General features: G+C 41.5%; 2 protein-coding genes across 2 annotated transcripts; both read right to left on the reverse strand.

Moving 5' to 3' along the window:
- Positions 1 to 1,558: 1,558 nt before the first annotated feature.
- Positions 1,559 to 3,148, reverse strand: LOC145974258 (uncharacterized). The gene has a single exon (XM_083104060.1). The coding sequence runs from the start codon at positions 3,146 to 3,148 to the stop codon at positions 1,559 to 1,561; it is 1,590 nt and encodes a 529-aa protein (XP_082960186.1).
- Positions 3,149 to 19,055: 15,907 nt separating this feature from the next.
- LOC145974259 (uncharacterized) lies at positions 19,056 to 19,739 on the reverse strand. The gene has a single exon (XM_083104061.1). It carries the CDS (start codon positions 19,737 to 19,739, stop codon positions 19,056 to 19,058), a length of 684 nt encoding a protein of 227 aa, XP_082960187.1.
- Between the last annotated feature and the right edge of the window lie 960 nt (positions 19,740 to 20,699).

Consider the following 20,699-nt stretch of genomic DNA (forward strand, 5'->3'; position numbering starts at 1 on the left):
TCAGTGACCACCAAACACTTGGAATTTGCAGTATTAATTTGTTGATTTTCGTCATGTTTTGATTTACGTTTTCGCATAAATTTATCTATGATCTCTTGAGATTTGTTTAACAAAGACGTGGAAATTCTTGAAGACGGTCTGTATTCTTTGAGACCTTTAATTTTTTATTTTTTATTTTTCCGAGTCATCGTTTGAACTTTATTGAGGAGATTTTTTAGAGAAATTTCAAATTCATTATCATTATTTTTTGAAAATAATTCGAATTCCGGAAATTCGATAGCAAAGGGGGATAAGGAATTGCTCCCCTTTTTAAAATAAGAAGGTGTCGAATTGTGTAATGAGGTTTGGTAATTTCCCTCCTCACAATTGACGGAGCTAGGATTTTCTGTCGAGGTTTGGAAATTTCCCTCCGAAATCCTAGAGTTAATTTCCCCTGGAGAGGTCTGGTAATTTGCTTCTTCTAGGATTTTTAAATTTATTTTCCTGATTTTTTCTTCATGGCTATTTTTATTTTTAATTTCTTTCTTGTTTTCTCTTTTGTTTAATATCTCTTCTTTATTTTCATTCAATATTCCATCAATAGTAGGATTATGTTGATGGTTTTCATGTTCAAAGTCCGCTCCATTTTTGTAACTTGCAGTTTCCTCTTCTTTCTTCCTTTTTATTTTTATTTTATTTTTATTCTTATTCTTGATTTCATTTTCTTCTTGATTTATTATTTCTTTATTAGTTTTGTTTTGAGATTCCTTGATGCTAACTTCATTTATATTTTTATTTTTATCTTCGATTTCCATCTCACCCTTGTAATTGAGCTCTTCAATCTTTTTGTTAAATTCCTTATGTTTAATTTCTTCCTCCATACGGACTATTTTTTCTAAATCGTTTCTATTTTCCAGTGTAGGTTCATGGTCGTCAAGCACTTCATTCAACGGTTTTAAGCGCAAGTTCGGAACTTGTACTTCCGTTTCTTCGTCTAGGGTACTTATGATGTATAAATACGCTTTTCCGGATGTATTTTCGACAATGGTGTCCCCTAGATAAATTCCGTGAGTTAATTTTAATCTGGGTATATATCCTACTTTTATTTCTGGATTTTTTATCCTCACATAAAATAATGACTCAGATCGTGGAGCCACTACGATCATCTCCGGCGTAAAGAAAGGTATGTTAATTCCGGATGCAACCAGGCATTCTTCCGCATAATCTATTTTCGAAAAAGTTTGTTTAAAAAATTCATTGCCTAATATTCCAGATTGCGGAATTGGGAAATCGTTAGATACAATATGAAAGATGACTGGTAGTTCAAAAAGAGTTAATACGATTTCACCGAAGGTGTAAACAGGATAATCATTTATACCATTTAATTTTAATATATTTTTGTAATTAATATTAAGTCCCTCAGGCGCGAAATTTTCTTTGATAACATTAGGTCCAGATCCTGTATCTAACATAAGAGTTATGGAAGTCGGCATATCTTTAACGTTAACCCGGACAGTAGGCACTAGGCTTTGCTTGTTGAGATTTACTGTCACAGGCTGTACATTTATGTTATTACTTCCTATTTGACCACTTGAGAAAGTGAAGGGTGTGAGGTCTGCCCGGCCCCCTGCTGCACACCCGACGTCGAGGGGCCCTTGTAGTTTCCCTGACTATTTTCCTTGCGACGGTTGTTACTCGCGATACGTAATTGACAATCATCGAGTAGATGACCTCGGTCTTTGCAATATCGACAGAATAAATCGTTCTTAGGCGCCGCTTGTTGATTAATTTTAGAACGACATTCTTTAGAGGTGTGTCCGAATTTGTCGCAAGTTTGGCAAGTAATTCTCGGTTTATTTTCGAGGTCTCTCTCTTCATTTTGTTTCTTCCAGCAATTATTGGCGGAATGCCCTGGCTTATCACACCACTGGCAAATTACAGAGACTTTATTGGGTTGACTATTAGTATTTTGTCGACAGGTTTTTGCATTATGTCCTGGTTTTGAACATAATTGACAGGTGACAGCTTTTTCCTGTATTACGTTTATCGTTTGTCGAGCTTGAGGATCGCGAAACCGACATTTGTCAGCACTATGCCCTCGTTTTTTACAAATCTGACATATTAATATTTCCATGCCTAGATCAGATTTATGGTGATTTTGTAGTGAAAATTGAGAGAGTTTTCGACAATTGTTTGCTACATGCCCCTCTTTGAGACAGATTTGGCACGTTTCCCGCAATCGATTAGTAGGTAATATTTTTATCCTGATTGAGTCATTGCTCTGTCCCTGTCGTAAATCTGTCATTACCCGCAGTTCTCTCTCTATCCTTAAGGCATCGGCGACCGTTTCTTGTACATCTAAATCCCTCGCTATTCTTTGTTCGATTTCGGGCTTAAGCCCCCTTATAAAACATTTACTCATATCTTTTTCTAGCGATGTCTTAGTAGCTTGGTCCGGCAATGTATTTCCGGGTCCTCTATACGCTTCTAATATCTGTTTTCCTAAGATCTTGACGCGGTTAGCGTAAGTAACTACATCCTCGTCATTTTTCTGATAAATACATCCTAGTTCTCCTTGGAGTTGATAGACGGTTTTTACCGGCCCATAAATTCGTTTTAAATAAGCAGTTAGTTGCGATACTTTATCAAAATCTTGGTCTTGAATCGTTCTGCGTGCTTCACCTACTATTCGTGTTCTTAAAATTTTAGTAAACTGCGGTTCGGCTTCCTTAGGAAGCATTGATCTTGCTTCTTCGCAGCCTTCAATAAAATAGTTAAGCGGAATGTTGCTGCCATCGAAGAAGGGGACAGCGTCAACCGCATATTTCAGTGTGGCGAAAGGATTTTGTTGCGCCATGATTTTAGGGTTTTCAGGATAATTTTCAAAGTTATTACTATCAACTATTTTACTTATACTAGCGTTTGCGGCGGTAGATTCGGAATCGTTGGAAGACGGCTCAGGCGAATCGGCAATTAGGGTATTTTCAGTTAAATTGGAAAAATTTTCCTCAATAAATTGGATTTGTTTAGATGTCGCTTTAGGGGTAGATGTGTGTAAAGGAGTAGAAATAGCTCGAGTGTTTTTTGGTTTACTATATCGCTCTAATGCAGTTTTATAAAGATCTTCTATTTCGTCTTTATTGACTTTACTTCGAGTCCCGTCACTCATTCCGGTTTCCAAGATCGCACATTTCAATCCCGGACGAGCCCCCAAAATTAATCAGTATGTTACGTCCAGTCCCTTAAAAGATCGGGCCGTCTGGAAGGACGCAACCTACTTACCCGGTGACACACTTTTCGGGCGTGTGTATAGATTGGGTCGAGCGCACTGTCAGGGGCCTGGCACAGGTCAGTGACCAGAATGGTCCCTTTAACTCTGTGAGTGTCCTAGGCCGTTACGCTCGTCGGTCCCTTTTCGGTAAGAGAATCGAATCTCTTTTACTCGGGACGGGACCCTGTGCGATTTCGGACTTCAAGGAATGAGAACGGGTAGCAAAATTAAATGAAGACTTTATTATAAATTATCATTTATTCAATAATTAGTCGTTTGAGCGATATGAAATGTTTACATAAAGATCTTTTCTAAAAATACAAAATATAGTTGAAAATTTTATATGTGTGTTGTTTGTATGTGTGAGGGAATTTCCGCGGGTGTTACATTGGTTCGGAGGACGTCAGCCAGGAATAAAAGTGGTAAATCTAATCTTAAGTATTAACCCTGGCTGGAGATTATTACAATTTTGTTACTTTTAATTTAAAATTTGCTATCTAAACAGGTATATTATAGGTGGGGAAGAAAAAAGGGGGGGGAGCACAAAAGGTCAAGGATTTTCAAATTGGATAGTGGACGGAGGGAATTTCTTCCACAGGGCTTGTATGGGAACTCCTAATGGAAGGTGGGAGCCAGGGAGATGCCAAGCAATTATAGCATCGGGAGGGGCAGTGGTAAGGTAGTGAAGGAACTCCTCGTGATCAACAGGACCGGGGCCCACACGGAAAGTTCCTTCGGGAATGGGGAAGTCGATGAGGGGAAACTGTGATAGGAAATAACTTAGAGGGTGAGGAGGGAGAGGGTCGGGAGTTTCAGGGGTGTCGGGATGTTCCGACGGGGAATCTGGAGGGAAGTCGAAGGGGTTGGAATCCTCTTCGAGGTCGGGAAGATCTCTCGCAAAATCTCCCAGAGCCTCGCCGAATTCAGAAAATTCTGAGGAGGTGGAAGGGGAAGGAGGATCTGAGTCGAGGGTGATAACAGGTATGGGAGGGGTACGCTTCCGGACAGGAGGTGAGGGGGAACGAGGGGGTTCGGGAGAAGGCAAAGGAGAGGGTTCGAATACAAGGGTTGATGAAGTAGCTGGGGAAGGAGAAAATTCAGGTGGGGTAGGGCTAGGAGATCTGGGGGGTGAACCAGACGATGGCGCGGGGCCTGGAACAGGTGTACCGGGGGAGGTCGAGGAATGCCCTGGGGATGAGATTGGAGAATAATTCGGAATACGGGGTGAGGAAGAGGGGTTAGGTGTGTGTGTGTTAGTGTCGAGTTTATTACTGCTAACGGGCGCGTCAATATTATCTAAGGTATCGCCATTAATAGGTTTAGGTAAAGATTGAGCCTGTATCCGTCTGTTCAGCCGATTCCGCCACCGCAACGCTGCCCGCCGTTTACCGGTGGGAGGCACTAATAATAATTTTGACGCTGAATATCTTACTGATTTGATGTTAGATTAGCTATTATAAAATATATCACTGTTGTCATTGGGAAAAGATGGATAACCCTTAGGCAAAATGATAATTCGTTCTGAAAGATTTTACTCTTAAGTTTAAATTGGTCATACAAATAAAGAGATAATTAAGTAATAAATAGGAGGAAATGAATCGAAAATGGTTTCAAATAAAGGTTTGAAATTTAGGAGAAATTCGGATTAGGATTGTTCGCGAATCGCCTTGCGGAGATTCCCGGCGAACGAGGGATTGTTCGCGAATCGCCTTGCGGAGATTCCCGGCGAACGAGGGAATCGTTCGCGAATCGCCTTGCGGAGATTCCCGGCGAACGAGGAATTGTTCGCGAATCGCCTTGCGGAGATTCCCGGCGAACGAGGAATCGTTCGCGAATCGCCTTGCGGAGATTCCCGGCGAACGAGGAATTGTTCGCGAATCGCCTTGCGGAGATTCCCGGCGAACGAGGGATTGTTCGCGAATCGCCTTGCGGAGATTCCCGGCGAACAGGGATTGTTCGCGAATCGCCTTGCGGAGATTCCCGGCGAACAGGGATTGTTCGCGAATCGCCTTGCGGAGATTCCCGGCGAACAGGGAATTGTTCGCGAATCGCCTTGCGGAGATTCCCGGCGAACGAGGAATTGTTCGCGAATCGCCTTGCGGAGATTCCCGGCGAACGAGGAATTGTTCGCGAATCGCCTTGCGGAGATTCCCGGCGAACGAGGAATTGTTCGCGAATCGCCTTGCGGAGATTCCCGGCGAACGAGGAATTGTTCGCGAATCGCCTTGCGGAGATTCCCGGCGAACGAGGAATTGTTCGCGAATCGCCTTGCGGAGATTCCCGGCGAACGAGGAATTGTTCGCGAATCGCCTTGCGGAGATTCCCGGCGAACGAGGAATTGTTCGCGAATCGCCTTGCGGAGATTCCCGGCGAACGAGGAATTGTTCGCGAATCGCCTTGCGGAGATTCCCGGCGAACGAGGGATTATGATGGGTGGATTAGAAAGGCGAGTGGGACAAGGAAAAGTAAAAATGATTATTGACTAAAAAAAAAACTTATTTCTCAAAGCTGGATGTAGAATATTTCTTTCGTTTACCTATCGGTCTAGGATCATTCCCAACGACAACCAGTTACAAAGTTAACACGAGAGGGGGAAGACAATAAAATTAAATTAGACTTACTAATTATAGCGAGCGTTGAAATATGTAAACAAAATTCAGCTCGGCCGGGGTTGGAGCCGCAAGTGTCCATTTGCTGGCAGCTGGTGAGGAAGGGCTCGGTTAATCCGCAGTGTACCTCACTCACTTCGCTTAATTTATTGTGAGATTCAGCCGCACGTGAACAGTTTGTTTAGAGATCGCACTTTTAGAATATATATATATATATATATTCTTTGTTTTATTGTATGTGAACTGGAAAAAAGTATAACCGGCGAGAGAATCTTTCTAGTAAGACCGTGAGTAAAGACTCTGAACTTGCACGGAAGAGCTGGCGTGATAATTTTTAAAGAATGAACTGTGTACTATGAACTGTGAACTGAAGTGAGTCCGCGTCTTCGGCTCGCGAGTTTTAAGGATTTTACTCCTCCTCCTTTCTGGATGGTGGGGAATCTTTTTAGGCGAATGAAATGATTTCTATTACTCCCTTCCTAAGGTCAAGGAGCTTGATTTTTTAAAAGGAGAGGGGTCTCTTAAGATTTTAATTGGTTAAGCCCTTTGGCTCGAGACTTAGCTCCATCCAGTAGAGAGTGGGAGTGAGCTGATTATCTTATCGCTTGATGATTTGGCGATTCGGAGAACGCTTGAGGGTGGCCTGTCGAACGAGCGCACGTGCACTATCAATTTCGAAAGGTTTTGTCTTACGTTTATTATTTGTCACTCTTCCGAGGACCAGATCTTTATTTTGAAAATTCTTTGGATAGAGAGGCTTGGAACATAAAGCCGTACCCATAGATACGCGACAGTTAGAATTTCTCATAACAACTTTTCATCATATAACTCGTAAATTTATTTAGAGTTTCGTTGACGCTATCTCGACTGGCCATTCTCAGTATTAGATTTGTTAAAGTTTAATGACGATACCCGCGGGTGAGGTTGCGTTCTTCTAAGTGCTATCTTTATTTCTAAGAAGAATCGCTTTGCATTCCGAATGCAAGTCGATCCTTGATTTCCTTCTTCCACGAAATCGTTTCGAGGAAAGAAAAGAATCGTGGAGTCCACCGGACGTAACACTATTCTCTTTATTAAGATTAATTTAATATATAATATATAATATGTCAAAATATATTATGTCTAACAGATAATGAAAAAAATTTTACAATATTTTTACCTTTTGATGAATATTACAAAATTTTTCACAATCCACTTGATTGTTGTTAAGTGTCACACACACAAGTCTGTGTTTTTATTATACAGGGTAATCCAGAACAAACGTTTGTCTTTAAAAAAATAAATTGTCGAGTCTATTCTAAGACGATTTTCCCTTTACCAAAATTGTCTACGAGGCTTAGTTTTTAAATTATTAAATAAAATAGTTTGCGAATTACGGAACGAGTACAAGAGGTAGACAGGGACGGCGCAACTCACTGTCCGATACAGGCGATCATGTGGGGCGCTCGACGCGATCAGCTGATTGCTGCACACGATGAGTGTAACAATCAGTGTGTGTGTGTGTGTGGGTGTGGTGTATTTATGCACGCGTATCCACACATGCACCGTACTCTCTCTCTTTCTCTCTCTCTCTCTCTCTCCCTCTTTCTCTCTCACTCACTCACTCACTCACTTATTCTTACCTTAATAATGAGATTCTTCATACTGCTGATAAATAGCAGTGCCCAGTGTGTTGCACGATAATAATCGTCGTTGACGAGACGTCGTTTCTTCAACACGCAGTCTGACACATCGTCAAATAAGCGAAGTTTTTTCTTTCATCACTTTCGACACTTACAAATTTACTCGCGCACTTAATCACTCACGATTGATAAAAGGAGGAATTTACCAACAGTTACGGTACGAATTTAATAAACGGTTAACGCATTTAATTATTAATTACACACTCGATTAAAGAAACGCGTTAACAGAACGCGATACTCGATGCAAAGCGCGCGACGCGACGACCGACGACAAGCAGGTCAGGTTAGTACTAGCGCGTAATGCTACACGTTTATGTTTGGCAGCGCTAGAGGCGCTAGTACTAATCTGACCTGCTTGTCGTCGGTCGTCGCGTCGCGCGCTTTGCATCGAGTATCGCGTTCTGTTAACGCGTTTCTTTAATCGAGTGTGTAATTAATAATTAAATGCGTTAACCGTTTATTAAATTCGTACCGTAACCGTTGGTAAATTCCTCCTTTTATCAATCGTGAGTGATTAAGTGCGCAAGTAAATTTGTAAGTGTCGAAAGTGATGAAAGAAAAAACTTCGCTTATTTGACGATGTGTCAGACTGCGTGTTGAAGAAACGACGTCTCGTCAACGACGATTATTATCGTGCAACACACTGGGCACTGCTATTTATCAGCAGTATGAAGAATCTCATTATTAAGGTAAGAATAAGTGAGTGAGTGAGTGAGTGAGAGAGAAAGAGGGAGAGAGAGAGAGAGAGAGAAAGAGAGAGAGTACGGTGCATGTGTGGATACGCGTGCATAAATACACCACACACACACACACACACACACACTGATTGTTACACTCATCGTGTGCAGCAATCAGTTGATCGCGTCGAGCGCCCCACATGATCGCCTGTATCGGACGGTGAGTTGCGCCGTCCCTGTCTACCTCTTGTACTCGTTCCGTAATTCGCAAACTATTTTATTTAATAATTTAAAAACTAAGCCTCGTAGACAATTTTGGTAAAGGGAAAATCGTCTTAGAATAGACTCGACAATTTATTTTTTTAAAGACAAACGTTTGTTCTGGATCACCCTGTATAATAAATGTATAATAAATGTACTTGGCGTCGCGACGCTACCGCGTCGCTTGATAATAACCTTTAATATGTCACTTCTCTTCCTTGTTCCGCACTATACTTTTATTTATATTTATTTATTATTATTATTTTTATTTTTATCATTTTTATTTACTTATTATTAATCTGTGTTTAATAACCTGACTGCTTAACGTGTCACTTCTCTTCCTTGTTACACTATTCCGCACTATACATTAATAATTTCACACAACATATAACTTGTCTCTTGTTTAAAGCCTTTTACATACCATATAACCGTATACGCACGATGTGAACGCCGCTTGAGGGACAAATTCGCTTTGCTTGTGTGCGTGCGAGCATACGTACGTGAGACTGAAAATCCGGGAGAACGTAAAATGTCACAATTTTGATATACGATCATCATTTCTCAGGATTGACTGCACCGATTTTATTCAAACTGGTCGTAATCGAAAGCTTATATTCACATTACATAATAAAAGTGTCGTTATATTTTTGATTACGGTTTTTGTTTCTGAAATATCTTAATCGAAAGTTTACATGACGTGAAATTCCGGAAAAGGTACTTGGTAACGCCGCGTCGATCGAGAGCAGTGACTCTCAATGCTCGGATCCTGTTTTTATGTACTTGGCGTCACGACGCTTGATGAAAACTAACTTAATTATAGTGTTTTGAAAAGCTCTCGAGATGAGCTACAAGAATATGCAAAACATATAGGGTGTCCCATTTAAAAGTTGGAGGTGACCTTCACGTGACTTTCAGGTGACTCTTCAAGGTCAAACTAAAACTGGCACCATTTTATGTCCCCCTCGAAACCATACAACTTTTGTCTGAAACACTCTAGTAACACTCTTCCTTATCGAGATATTCGACCGTGTCCAGACTTTCTTAACACCCAGTATATACAGGGTGAGCCATTTTAATTAACGCACGCAATTATTTCGGAAACAAAGCATTTTAGAGAAAAATGTTTCAGACAAATGCTTTATGGTTTCGAGGGGGCCATAAGATGGTATCATTGGTTTGACCTTGAAGAGTTATTTGAAGGTCACATGAAGGTCACCTTCAATTTCTTAAATGGAACCTACTATTTGTCATTGCATATTCTTGTAGCTTATCTCGAGAACTTTCCAAAACACTATAATTAAGTACATTTTCGTTCAGTACTTTTTGAGTTATGAGGCTTGAAATAATTTCTTAATTTTACATAAACCGTAAAATATCTTGTAAAATATTCATTTTTCGATTATCTTACCTTAATACTTTTACGTACAAAATAATGAGAGGAATCAACTGGTGTCAAGAAAACACATAGTTGTTTTGAAGAAAAAATATATAATTTGCAATTAACAATTCCATATTTTTTCTTAAAAACAACTATGTGTTTTCTTTACACCAATTGATTCCTCTCATTATTTTGTATATAAAAGTATTAAGATAAGATAATCAAAAAATGAATATTTTACAAGATATTTTACGGTTTATGTAAAATTAAGAAATTATTTGAAGCCTCATAACTCAAAAAGTACTTAATGAAAAGGTACTTAATTATAGTGTTTTGGAAAGTTCTCGAGATAAGCTACAAGAATATGCAATGACAAATAGTAGGTTCCATTTAAGAAATTGAAGGTGACCTTCATGTGACCTTCAAATAACTCTTCAAGGTCAAACCAATGATACCATCTTATGGCCCCCTCGAAACCATAAAACTTTTGTCTGAAACATTTTTCTCTAAAATGCTTTGTTTCCGAAATAATTGCGTGCGTTAATTAAAATGGCTCACCCTGTATATATACAGGGCGATCCTGAAAAACGTTATGTCTTTAAAATGACGTATTCCTGACACCATTCTAAGACAATTTTTCCTTTACCAAAATTTGATTTGAAGCGTAGTTTTTGAATTATGAGCAAAAATAGTTAGTAAATCACGCGTCGGGTACAGAAGGCAGGCAGGAGCGGCGCGGCGTGCCGCGAGCGCGGGCGCAGCTGACCGCCCGACGGGTGATTATCACCGCATGAGTCGCTAACTATTTTATCTTATAACATAAAATTATGCTTTAAATAAAATTTTGGTAAAGAAGAAAATGTCTTAGAATTACGTCAGAAATACGTGTTCCTTAAAATAACGTTATTTTAATAATGAAAAGTTGTTCCGGATCGCCGGCCGTCCGACGTTGCAATCAGCTGATTGCTACACGCGATGTGTGTATGGCGGAGTGTGTGCGTAAGAGAGAGAGAGAAAGAGTGAAAGAGAGGGAGGGTAGGAGGGACAGACATTCATACACACGCACGCACTTTTTTCTCGCTCTCTTTCTCTCTTTTACGCAACACTCATACACTCTCTCATTCAGTCTCTCACTCACACTCTCTCGGTCACTCACTCACTCACTCACCTGCTTACTCACTTGCTCACTCACCTTGTAGCAGCGTAGCGAATCTTCATGCTATGTATTGTTGTTATCTGCTGCACGGTTATGATTGCTAGAGATGCGCGACACATCGAAATTTTTTCGATTATTAATCTCACACTCGATTGACACAATACAGATTACACGATAACGAGTTTACTGTTTATTCACTCACTATTGATTTATCGATACCAAAAATTACTTTCAAAGAAACGCGAATGCAAACAACACATGACTCGACGCGAAGCGACGGACCGCGGAGACTGCGCGACCACAAGAGTTATGTTGCCAGAAACGCGACACGCGACATCTAACAAACGACTTGCGCGTGGCGCGTGATTGACGCGAGATAAGACGAACGATCTATATATATATATAAGACGAACGATTTATATATATATATATATATATATATTATGATCGTTAATTTATTAAGGGCTGATGGTATTACTTGGCCGGTGATTTTGGCCCACGGCACACCTTCGGCGCGATCTTCTCATATAACAAAAAAAAACGTTTCTCTCCAAAAGAATGTATGGGCGCCAGGTGCGGTTATCCGCACCGCTCTAATAAAATTTATCGTATCGGCCGTACACAAAAAAAATGCAAAGCTCTCAGAAAGATCGCGACGGACGCTCGACTAGCCCCGTCTCGAAATTGGCAGAGGGGCGGTCCGTTTTAATAATTCACAAGGAAGGATCGAGAATACAAGGTGGCTGCAATTAAAACCTAATATTATAGTAACAAAAATTAATATATTTAACATATGGATAAGTTTCAATGTCGGACAGATTCGCGTAGATGTAGAGCGATTTTATACAATTGATTATCGGATTATTAGCCGGCAGCGACGGGCCGGCATTCGAGCGCGATCACCGCGGTATCACGTGTCACGCGGCAGGAAGAAAGCGTAAAAGAAAAGTCCCGGAATTCCGCGCTAAACGAGACTTGTTCGAGTCTCGGCAGCTACGAACCCCCAAATAACTTTTAATAACGAACACCGCGATGTTGACTCCTTTAATAACATCCGTCTGTCGTAAATGAAAAGAATTAATTATAATAGTAGATCTACTGACCGCCCGCGCGATTAACAGAACCGATTATAGATGCGAGTCGATTATACGGATCTACTGCATTAATGAAAGAATCGAGTGACAACGAACTTATAAAATATAGACAATTACATCAAAACGCGAACAATTATACACGATAATAAGGTATCGAATGATTCGAGTCTCGGAGATATGCGAGCCGACGCCGCGACGCAGTTGCCGGCTATCGAATATCGCAATCGCCTATATGTGCGAGTTCGTCGTATCGAAAGTTTAACGGACAAAGATTTTCACAAAATCACAATAATCGCAACAAGAAAGACAATTAATTTGACTGTCGGCGCATACTCGGGAGAGAGGGCACTTAATTTTACTTGAGCTCGAACAAGACATGTCGGCCGGCCGCCATTCGTTAATGCGCAATTACCGAAAACATGAATTCGTCGCGAGAAAGGATTTTATGACGGCAGCAATTCGGCAGCGATCCTGTTCGAGCTACTTCTACCTGATATTCTAAACGATAAACGGCCTGATAGGGTCGACGCTCGTCTCACCGATGACTCCGTGAGGTCCTCGGCGCTCTCGGCATTCGCTTCGGAAATCGATGTTATTGGACCGTCGTACTCTTCGCCGGTCCGCCGAACAGTGACGAGCGGAAGGCCCGTCGGATTCACGCCGGCAAGTTAATGCATAATTAGGCCACTTGTGGCGCTTCTGCAACCCTCAGGATCATCACGCATCTCAATTAATCCTGCGGCCTTCAGGGCCGTATTCGCGCCTGTCGCAACCCTGTCTCTTCTCAGATTTTTCTTGGCCCTCCAGTTGAAGCCCGGTGTGAGGGGTTTTTCCGGTAGCCGCTCGCCGTGACTGTTAGTTCTTCGGTAGCGCTTAATTCGGTCGAAGTGGCTCCGTTTTCGGGGTTCCGGAGTTCCATCTTATTTACTGGTCGACCTTCCCCGCGATTGTTCCTCGTACCTGCTGAGTATATGGAGGTTTACAGGGGCGTCAGCGAAGTCTTAAATTGATGTTACAATTTATGAGAGTAGAGAGGGATACTTAGCTCGGCGTTCTCCTTCCAGTCGGTGCCTCCGCTCGTCCCGTATCTTTTGGCCTGGTCTTCCGCGCCGGGTCGAGTCACCGGGTGAAATCCCGCTAGCGTCTCCCATCACAGTAGCGCCTAATCTTAATATTATTATCGCAAAAAAATGAATCTTTACGCAAGGGAGGCGGGTCTACTCCCGCCTCCAAAATCCGCTCTCTCTCCCTAAATCAGGGGAGAACGAGGGCCCAAAAATTCTTCCCGGTCAGATCTCGCGATCTTTGTGACGGGCCGCCAGGCGTCACGTCACAACTCCCCCCTCCTAGGAGAGGACCGAGGAGGTCTCGGCTACCGACCAACGTCGACAGCCGTCAGCCTTCTAATGTTCCTAAATCCCTAAACTCAAGTCTCAAGATTAGTCCACTCTCCTCAACGGTCGCGTCTTCAGTCATTTCCATCCAGGTCACGAACATGCAACACGACACAAAGATCATGCAACCACAAAGCCAAAAGCAAAGTACAACCGAAGCGAAGAGGATTTCTTATCCTAATGGGGCGTAACAGTAGGAAAGGGCTAGGAGGATAGAAATTGATTAAGGCGATGTTGTGGTCCCTCAATCTATCTTTATTCTCAACTAGAGAGGAGCCGGGAAAAAAAATTATTATAAAAGAGGCAGGGAAAAGAAAAAAAAATATATATATAGAAGGGTTGGCGGCAACTATTATTAATGACCCGATGACCCCTGTCGGGATGGTAGGGCCCGAGGTCCCTCCACTCGTCCCGGCATCTAGGGCAGGTGCGAAGGGTGACTCCGTCCCGACCACATCCGTAGCAGTACTGCCGATCCTTGGGCCACGGGCAGTTGGAGTAGCGGTGGTCAGGGGAACGGCAATTCCAGCAAACCGTGGAACCTCGGATTGGTGGCCTAGCGGCCACTACAGCTCCAGTCCCTGAATGCCGGGGTTCCCCCCCGAGTGGAGCGACGTCACGACTCGGTTCCGGGGGAGGCAGAGATGGGGGAGGGTCATCCCCCATCGCCAAGCCGGGGCGCCTCAGAGAGGCTGGCAGCAGGAGGTTGTGACCTCTTCCCCTTCCGGGAGAGCTCCGTGGCGCGGCAACTATTACTGGCGGAGGGGGGTCCGCCTGGACCCCTTGGGACTGGGTGACGGCCGCCTCCGTCTGTGGCGTGTTGTGGCTCCGGTGCGGGACCTCGAACAGGCGTTGCCCCATCGTCCTTCCTCCCGAGGCCTGGGTCCCCTGGTCCCTAGTATGGGGGAATTCCCGTACGATCGCTCCTCGGGTGGTGGTTCGGCGGCGGTCCCGACTTTCCGCCAGGTCCCGGAGCTCTATCCAGAACCCCGGGTACCGCTCGTGCATCTCTTCGATGGCCTCCCAGTATCGGAGCCTGAAATTGCGCCACTCTTCCATTTTTAGCTCGGCTTCTTCTCGAAATGCTTATACGTCGGCAGCTATCTAGGGAAGCGGAATATGGTAGGGTTTGAGATCCTGCACGTGCACCTTACCCGCAAAATCACCATTCATACTAACGATCTCACACACAACAGGCGAAAGCATGCGGTTAATGCGAAAAGGTCCGTGGAATTTCGGTGACAACTTGGCGGCGATATTCTGTGCCGCTGACGATAAAACATGGTGGCGTTTTAGTACTAGATCACTGAAAAGCAACATTGCGTTGTTTCAAATCGTAATAAGTGGCTTGTTTGCGGTAGGCTTGCTCTAAATTCTCGTCTACCCAGCAAGGCTACCAGATTGCATACGCTGCGTTCAGCGGCGGCACGATTTGTATCCCCACCACTTTCGCACACTAAGGCATAAGCTCTCATCCGTGTACGCTCGACGTTCGGTCATCTTCGGTTTACAGAGGAAGCCGGATAGATTAGCTTCTGTCCCCTTCTCTCCTGAGAGGTCTATTGTATCTTACCTATCTCTCTGAATACAATAGCTATGTGATCCTCGAAATCTCGAGTTGCATCGTTGCAAGTATCGCAGCGATACTTATTATCACACATATTATTTTCCTATTGATTTTCTTTTTATAAAAGTTTATATGTTGTTTAAAAAAGAGAATACAACATATACAAAACAAATATTACATATTTTTATCTAAATTTTTATCTAACATTTTTATCTCAATTTTTATCTCAATTCTTCCACTCTTGGCCAATATGTACGCTTTTTTATTAAAAAAAAATTTTTTCTTTTAAATAATTGTAATAAAATAATATTTAAATTTATTTTAATAGAATTGCATTTTGTTATTATTATTTTGTATTAATGTATGACGTACATCTTGTTGCTCAACGGAAACCGCGAGAAGGTGGTGGTCTCTTCCGTTAAAAAGAAAATGTAAAAAATTTAATAAATGAATAATAATAAAAATAAAATTAAAATAAAATAATAAAATAATGATAAATAATAAATAAAAATAAAAAATAAAATTATAATAAAATAATAAAATATAATCAATTTTCTAATTGATAAAAGGTCAAAATATTATTTACACATTTACTTACATACATACATATACAGGGTGACCCATTTTAACTTAGGCAGCCAAATAACTCGAAAAATAAGCACACTACGAAAAAATGTTTAGAATCAAAATTTTGTCATTTCGAGGGGGACGTACAATGACGTTAAAATGAGCCCCCCACCCCTCCCCCTGGGCGGTGAGGGGGGGCAAGTTTGAAATCTTAAATGGGAACCCCTATTTTTTATTGCATATTCGGAATCTTTGGCTAAAAACACATACAATTTGTCTGAAACATTTTTCTCGATTCATGATAGATGGCGCTGTAATCGACGAAATTCAATTTCTTCGATTTCTCTTACTGAGAACCCATGCTTACGATTCTGCAATAAATTAACAATAAAAATACCACGTTTTCATTGTTAATACTCGAAATTAGTCTTAAAACAAACTTCTCATTATTTTTTATTACTCATTAATTACTTCTCAAGAAACTGCTTTTAGCGTAACCCAGGAACAACGTCGTGGACGTAGCAGTTTTCTGTTCCCTTCGGGGTGCTTGATTAACGTGAGTCCCCTCGCCTCTCACAATTCGGGGTGCTTGAACGTGTGGTAACCCAGCCAGTGAAGGCAAGGTCGTGTGGTGACCCAACCAGTTAAGGCAAGGTCAAGTAGTGACCCAGCCAGTGAAGGCAAGGTCGTGTGGTGACCCAACCAGTTAAGGCAAGGTCAAGTAGTGACCCAGCCAGTGAAGGCAAGGTCGTGTGGTGACCCAACCAGTTAAGGCAAGGTCAAGTAGTGACCCAGCCAGTGAAGGCAAGGTCGTGTGGTGACCCAACCAGTTAAGGCAAGGTCAAGTAGTGACCCAGCCAGTGAAGGCAAGGTCGTGTGGTGACCCAACCAGTTAAGGCAAGGTCAAGTAGTGACCCAGCCAGTGAAGGCAAGGTCGTGTGGTGACCCAACCAGTTAAGGCAAGATTGCATTGTTATCAGCTCTCTCCGCATGGAGGAGATGCTCAAAGTGTGCACCATTATTTTCTAAGGATAACAGTAATCGACAGCGAAAGTTACGTTGTACATTTTCTAGCATTAAAGGAGTTATAGCTTCACAAGCTCTTCTTATTCTTTCTATCATATTCAATCTTGTCGTTGGAGCTTTACTATACACTGCATCTTTAACGTATCCCCATAAAAAGAAATCAAGGGGGTTCAAATCCGGTGATCTCGGAGGCCACAGAACTGGTCCACCCCGCCCTATCCACCGATTTGGGAACCTTTGATTCAAAAACATCCGTACAATACGAGCATAATGAGCAGGAGCACCATCTTGTTGATACCATAAATTTAGTCTAACTGCAAGGGGAACATTCTCTAGGTATGCTGGCAAATCATTTTCGAGGATTTCTAAATACATTGGACTATTAATTGGACGTTCAAAAAAATGAGGTCCAATGACTTGGCCATTGCAAATGCCTACCCATACATATAAACTCCAACGATGTTGATTAAGCACCTCACGATACCAATGTGGATTTTCTGGTGACCAATAGTGGCAATTATGCCTATTGAGACTACCATTGATGATGAATGTTGCTTCATCACTGAAACAAACATTACTAAAAAAATCTGGATTCTGATCTAACATCTCAAGAGCCCATCTACAAAATTGTACTCTGAGTACGTAGTCGGCCTCACTTAATTCCTGTACCAGAGTAATATGATACGGATGGTAATTGACTGATCGTAACAATCTATGTGCCGTAGTTTGAGGGATTCCCAGTTCTCGTTCTATTTGACGGGTACTAATATGGGGATTTTGATGAACCATAGCCAAAACTGCGAGCAATCTAGGGTCATTATTATTATGAAGTCTATTCCTTCGCCTTTCGCGATGAAGTGGATTATTACGAGATCTCCTTTCATGTTCATAATGTCCTTCAATGTTTATAATTTGTTGATCAGTAGGATGGCGGCGATTTGGGAATCGCTCCGCATAAGTACGGGCAGTAAGTCTGTAATTTCTACCACATTCGCCAAAGGTTATAAGAATATCGACTACTTCTGTAGGCCTATAATTTGCCATTTTACCAGAATTTTATCAGAGTACAAATGTTAAAAAAATACATAAACACTTGTGACTTTGGCACTAAATGGACAAAATTTTGGAGGGATACTTAGAGGAACTCCATCAGATGGAAAGTCCAAAATGTCTCGGTACTTTGGACCATTCAAGTTGCCTAAAGGGCAGGTTACGCTAAAAGCAGTTTCTTGAGAAGTAATTAATGAGTAATAAAAAATAATGAGAAGTTTGTTTTAAGACTAATTTCGAGTATTAACAATGAAAACGTGGTATTTTTATTGTTAATTTATTGCAGAATCGTAAGCATGGGTTCTCAGTAAGAAAAATCGAAGAAATTGAATTTCGTCGATTACAGCGCCATCTATCATGAATCGAGAAAAATGTTTCAGACAAATTGTATGTGTTTTTAGCCAAAGATTCCGAATATGCAATAAAAAATAGGGGTTCCCATTTAAGATTTCAAACTTGCCCCCCCTCACCGCCCAGGGGGAGGGGTGGGGGGCTCATTTTAACGTCATTGTACGTCCCCTTCGAAATGACAAAATTTTGATTCTAAACATTTTTTCGTAGTGTGCTTATTTTTCGAGTTATTTGGCTGCCTAAGTTAAAATGGGTCACCCTGTATATGTGTGTGTGTGTGTGTGTGTGTACACACATATATATACATATATATACACATATACAGGGTGAGCCATTTTAATTAACGCACGCAATTATTTCGGAAACAAGCATTTTAGAGAAAAATGTTTCAGACAAAAGTTTTATGGTTTCGAGGGCATAAGATGGTATCATTGGTTTGACACTGAAGAGTCATTTGAAGGTTACGTGAAGGTCACTTCAATTTTTTTAAATTGCAATCCCTATTTTTTATTGCATATTCTTGTAGCTTACCTCGAGAGCTTTCCGAAACACTATAGATAAATGTCTTTTCGTGAAGCACTTTTCGAGTTATAAAGCTCCAAAGTTGCAATATTTTGATAAAAATACAAAATACCTCGTAAAATATTCACTTTCTGATAGCCTTATCTTACATTATTCGACCAATCAAGCAAGACCCAAGCATGGTCCAGTCAATCAAGGCAAGACCCGAGCATGATCCAGCCAGTCAAGGCAAGACCCGAGCATGATCCAGCCAGTCAAGGCAAGACCCGAGCATGATCCAGCCAGTCAAGGCAAGACCCGAGCATGATCCAGCCAGTCAAGGCAAGATCCGAGCATGATCCAGCCAGTCAAGGCAAGATCCGAGCATGATCCAGCCAGTCAAGGCAAGACCCGAGCATGATCCAGCCAGTCAAGGCAAGACCCGAGCATGATCCAGCCAGTCAAGGCAAGATCCGAGCATTCTTTTAGCATCTATCGCAGAAACTGTTCAAAGTTGCCCCCGTTGACTTGAACACATAATCTAATTCTCTTTGCGAAATGGTCGACCGTTTTAAGTAAGATGGCTTTTGGTATCGCTCTACAAGCAATTCGAATCCGTTCGATCATGTCTTCTCTTGTCGTCGGTTCTCGTTCGTACACGACATTTTTTAAGTATCCCCACAAGTAAAAATCAGGAGAAGTCAAATCTGGTGACCGGGCGGGCCATGCAACTGGACCACCTCGTCCGATCCACCTGCCATTGAAGTTTTGATCCAGAAAATTCTTTACGATTTGTGCATAATGTGGTGCCGCACTATCCAGCTGAATCCACATTCTTCGCCTCGTCTCCAAATCGACTTCTTCGAGTAAAACAGGTAAATGATCCCTTAGTAACTCCAAAAAGACATGTCTGTTCATGTTCTCTTCAAAAAAATATGGACCAATGAGATAACCGTTGACGATTCCACACCAAACCATTACGCTCCAACGATGTTGATTATCTACTTGTCTATGCCAATATGGATTGACATCTGTCCAGTAATGACAATTATGTGTGTTCAATTCTCCGTTATTTTTAAATGTCGATTCATCAGAGAATAGAACATATTTGAAAAAATCTGCGTCATGCGCAATCATCCGTATGGCCCATCGACAAAACAGTACACGCTGTTGCATGTCATTTGGAGTTAGAGCTTGCGTTAGTGTAATATGGTATGGATGATATTTTCTTTTTCTCAAAATTCTCACGATTGTTCTCTGAGGTATACCGGTTTGTCTAGCTATTTGACGACTGCTAACATGAGGGTTAATGTTAATAGCCGCTAAGATAGCGAAAACACGTACATCGTCATCACCATATTCATGATTTACGCGACAACGGGTCAACTTACCTTGTTGGGCTCTTATCTTAAGACGCCGTATGATAGTATCATTTGGATGTCGTCTGTTTGGGTATCGATTTTGGTAAAGTCTCGCAGCTTGACGATAATTGCCAAAAGCTTCTCCCAAAACTAGTAAAATATCGACAATTTCTGAAGAAGTATAATCAGCCATCGTAAAAGTTCATAAGCTTAATGGTTTGAGTTAAAGTTGCTTATAATAATCAGCAGTAGTATCGGATTTTGACTAAATAGTTAGTTAGGAATATCAATATGTAATTCAGTGCAATATCATTCTTTAAAAAAGAAGTCAATGTAGTTATTGATATAAGCAACTGGGTTTGGGAAGCTGTGAAAACAACTGATTTTGAATAGTCGCGAAAACAACTGATTTTGAATAGTCGTGAAAATAACTGATTTTGAATAGTCGTGAAAACAACTGATTTTGAATAGTCACGAAAACAACTGATTTTGAATAGTCGTGAAAACAACTGATTTTGAATAGTCGTAAAAACAACTGATTTCAAGGGGTCGTGAAAACAACTGATTTTGAATAGTCGCGAAAACAACTGATTTTGAATAGTCGTGAAAACAACTGATTTCAAGGGGCCGTGAAAACAACTGATTTTGAATAGTTGCGAAAACAACTGATTTTGAATAGTCGTGAAAACAACTGATTTTGAGTAGCCGTGAGAACAACTGGTTTTGAGTAGCCATGAAAAACTTTCCTCTATCTTGCCTTAAATAGTTATTTTAT

The sequence above is a fragment of the Camponotus vicinus genome, unplaced genomic scaffold (assembly GCF_025532165.1).
Source record: "Camponotus vicinus isolate PSW18456_S1 unplaced genomic scaffold, iyCamVici1.0 SCAF_7, whole genome shotgun sequence".
Taxonomy (NCBI): domain Eukaryota; kingdom Metazoa; phylum Arthropoda; class Insecta; order Hymenoptera; family Formicidae; genus Camponotus; species Camponotus vicinus.